This window comes from Lolium rigidum, chromosome 3 (assembly GCF_022539505.1).
Source record: "Lolium rigidum isolate FL_2022 chromosome 3, APGP_CSIRO_Lrig_0.1, whole genome shotgun sequence".
Taxonomy (NCBI): domain Eukaryota; kingdom Viridiplantae; phylum Streptophyta; class Magnoliopsida; order Poales; family Poaceae; genus Lolium; species Lolium rigidum.
Window position 1 is genome coordinate 294,884,488 of NC_061510.1, and position 2,011 is coordinate 294,886,498.

General features: G+C 48.8%; 1 protein-coding gene across 1 annotated transcript; it reads left to right on the forward strand.

The window, feature by feature from the left end:
• Positions 1 to 204: 204 nt before the first annotated feature.
• On the forward strand, positions 205 to 855 carry LOC124699693 (dirigent protein 21-like). The gene has a single exon (XM_047231952.1). It carries the CDS (start codon positions 205 to 207, stop codon positions 760 to 762), a length of 558 nt encoding a protein of 185 aa, XP_047087908.1. The 3' UTR covers positions 763 to 855.
• The last annotated feature ends 1,156 nt before the right edge of the window (positions 856 to 2,011 follow it).

Here is a 2,011-nt window from a genome sequence, read left to right on the forward strand (position 1 = left end):
AGCAAATCGAGTGGACACGGAGCACCGAGAGACCACAGAGATCGGGTACTGCACCACCAACTCCTCCCACTGACTGCAGGCCACCGGCCACTCCCCACCTCACCTGTCGTCAAGTACGCCGTGCTAGCTCACTCCCTTCTAATCTTTCCCCATTATCCTATCCAGAGCTCAACACCCAGGGCTAGCTAGCCAGATCTATCCACCATGGCCGGCGCCAAGGCATTGCTCCTCCTGCTACTCTGCGCGGCGGCAGCGGCGCTGCTGGCCCCGGCTTCCGTGGCGGCGGCGGACGACGGCCTGACCAAGATCAAGCTCTACTGGCACGACGTGCTGGCGGGGAAGAGCCCGACGGCGATCCGGATAGCGCAGGCGGCGTCCAGCAACAGCTCCTCCACCTTCTTCGGCGCCGTGGTGGCCATCGACGACCCGCTCACCACCACCCCCGCCGTCACGGGCTCCGCCAAGTCCAAGGACGAGGTGGGCCGCGCGCAGGGCACCTACACCTTCGCCGACCAGGCCACCTTCGGCCTCCTCATGAACATGAACTTCGTCTTCACCGCCGGGGACTACAAGGGCAGCAGCATCTCCATCTACGGCCGGAACGAGGTGCTCTCCGCCGTCAGGGAGATGGGCATCGTAGGGGGAGCCGGCAAGTTCCGCATGGCGCGCGGGTACGTCGAGGCCCGTACCATGGACTCCGGCAACTCCGGCGAGACCGTCGTCGAGTACACCGTCTATGTCAAGACGGCCGCTTCGGCGTAGCTAGCGGAGCTGGATTAGGTAGTAGCGTCCACTGATGAGTCCTGTCCATGTCCATGTATGCTGGGAAAAGGATTGTAGCTTTGCTTTGAATTATGGATTTTGTTGGCTTGTTGCGTTTGTTATCGTGTTCGATTTACGGATTTGGGTGCTTGCTGTGACTGTGATTTGAGGTTTTGCTAAGAGCTTTAACTTTATTTTGGGTACTTGCATCAAATTAACTACTCCCAAACCGTAGTTTCTACCAGACTCAGCAAGCCCACGTGTTGCCCTCCGAAGTTGGTCCAGGGATCAGGGGCGTACAACCCAGGTCCTATAGGATTTATTTCCCCCGTTTCCAGCCCTTTAACATAGCATTTAAATAAAAAATAATTGCGAAAGTTGTATCTAGCGTCTCTCATAGAGTCAAACGAACTGGACATCCCAAACAATATTTGGAGCTCGCGTAGACGTAATTAAACTTTGGGGCATGTGACTGAAAATGTTATGTGTCCGACGCATCTAAATTCTTTTGAGAGACTTAACTAGAGATACTCTTAAACTATCTATTTTTAAATATATAATTATCTTACAACAACGGTTTTGTTTAACACTTTTTTTTGCAAAACAATACAAAACATGCAAAAAAAGACAAAATATTTAAGAGTAAACACTGATTGCTTCATGTAAAACGGATGTTATTGCGCCCCATAGTGCACCTTATCTCTTTGCATGGATATTTATTTTCTACAAATTTAAATGTTATACGGTTTTTTGTGCATAAATCTGGAGCACCAATATGGCCCAATTGCTAGTGTTGCCTTCAACTAAGCTAAGCGGTGTTATAAAATGTGCAATAAATTAAACGTAGAAATGATGAAAGCTGTAAACAGTTTGTAAAACATGTGACCCTTGCAAAAGCTTGCATCATTTTCCTTCTTCTTAGTTGATGAAATCAAAATCAACCAACCAAAAAAATAAGGAGGTGTGTGAGTATTGTGTGAAGAAGAATTGTATGACCACCTCTCTTACAATCCTTTTAACGTTGAAATAAAGGGACCATTCTTTCCATTTCACTTTGTTCCAAACGATTCGTACTGCCATTAGGGTATTGCGTTGTTGCAGAGGCTGGATGTAATTGTTATCTATCAATATTAATATATTCCCTTTATAAAAAAAATCAATAGTTGTGGTTGGTTGCTTACTTCACTTGGTACCGAACCTCCTCCTTCCCCCCCTCCCGGGCGGCGGTGGACGATCCGCTCGCCCCGCC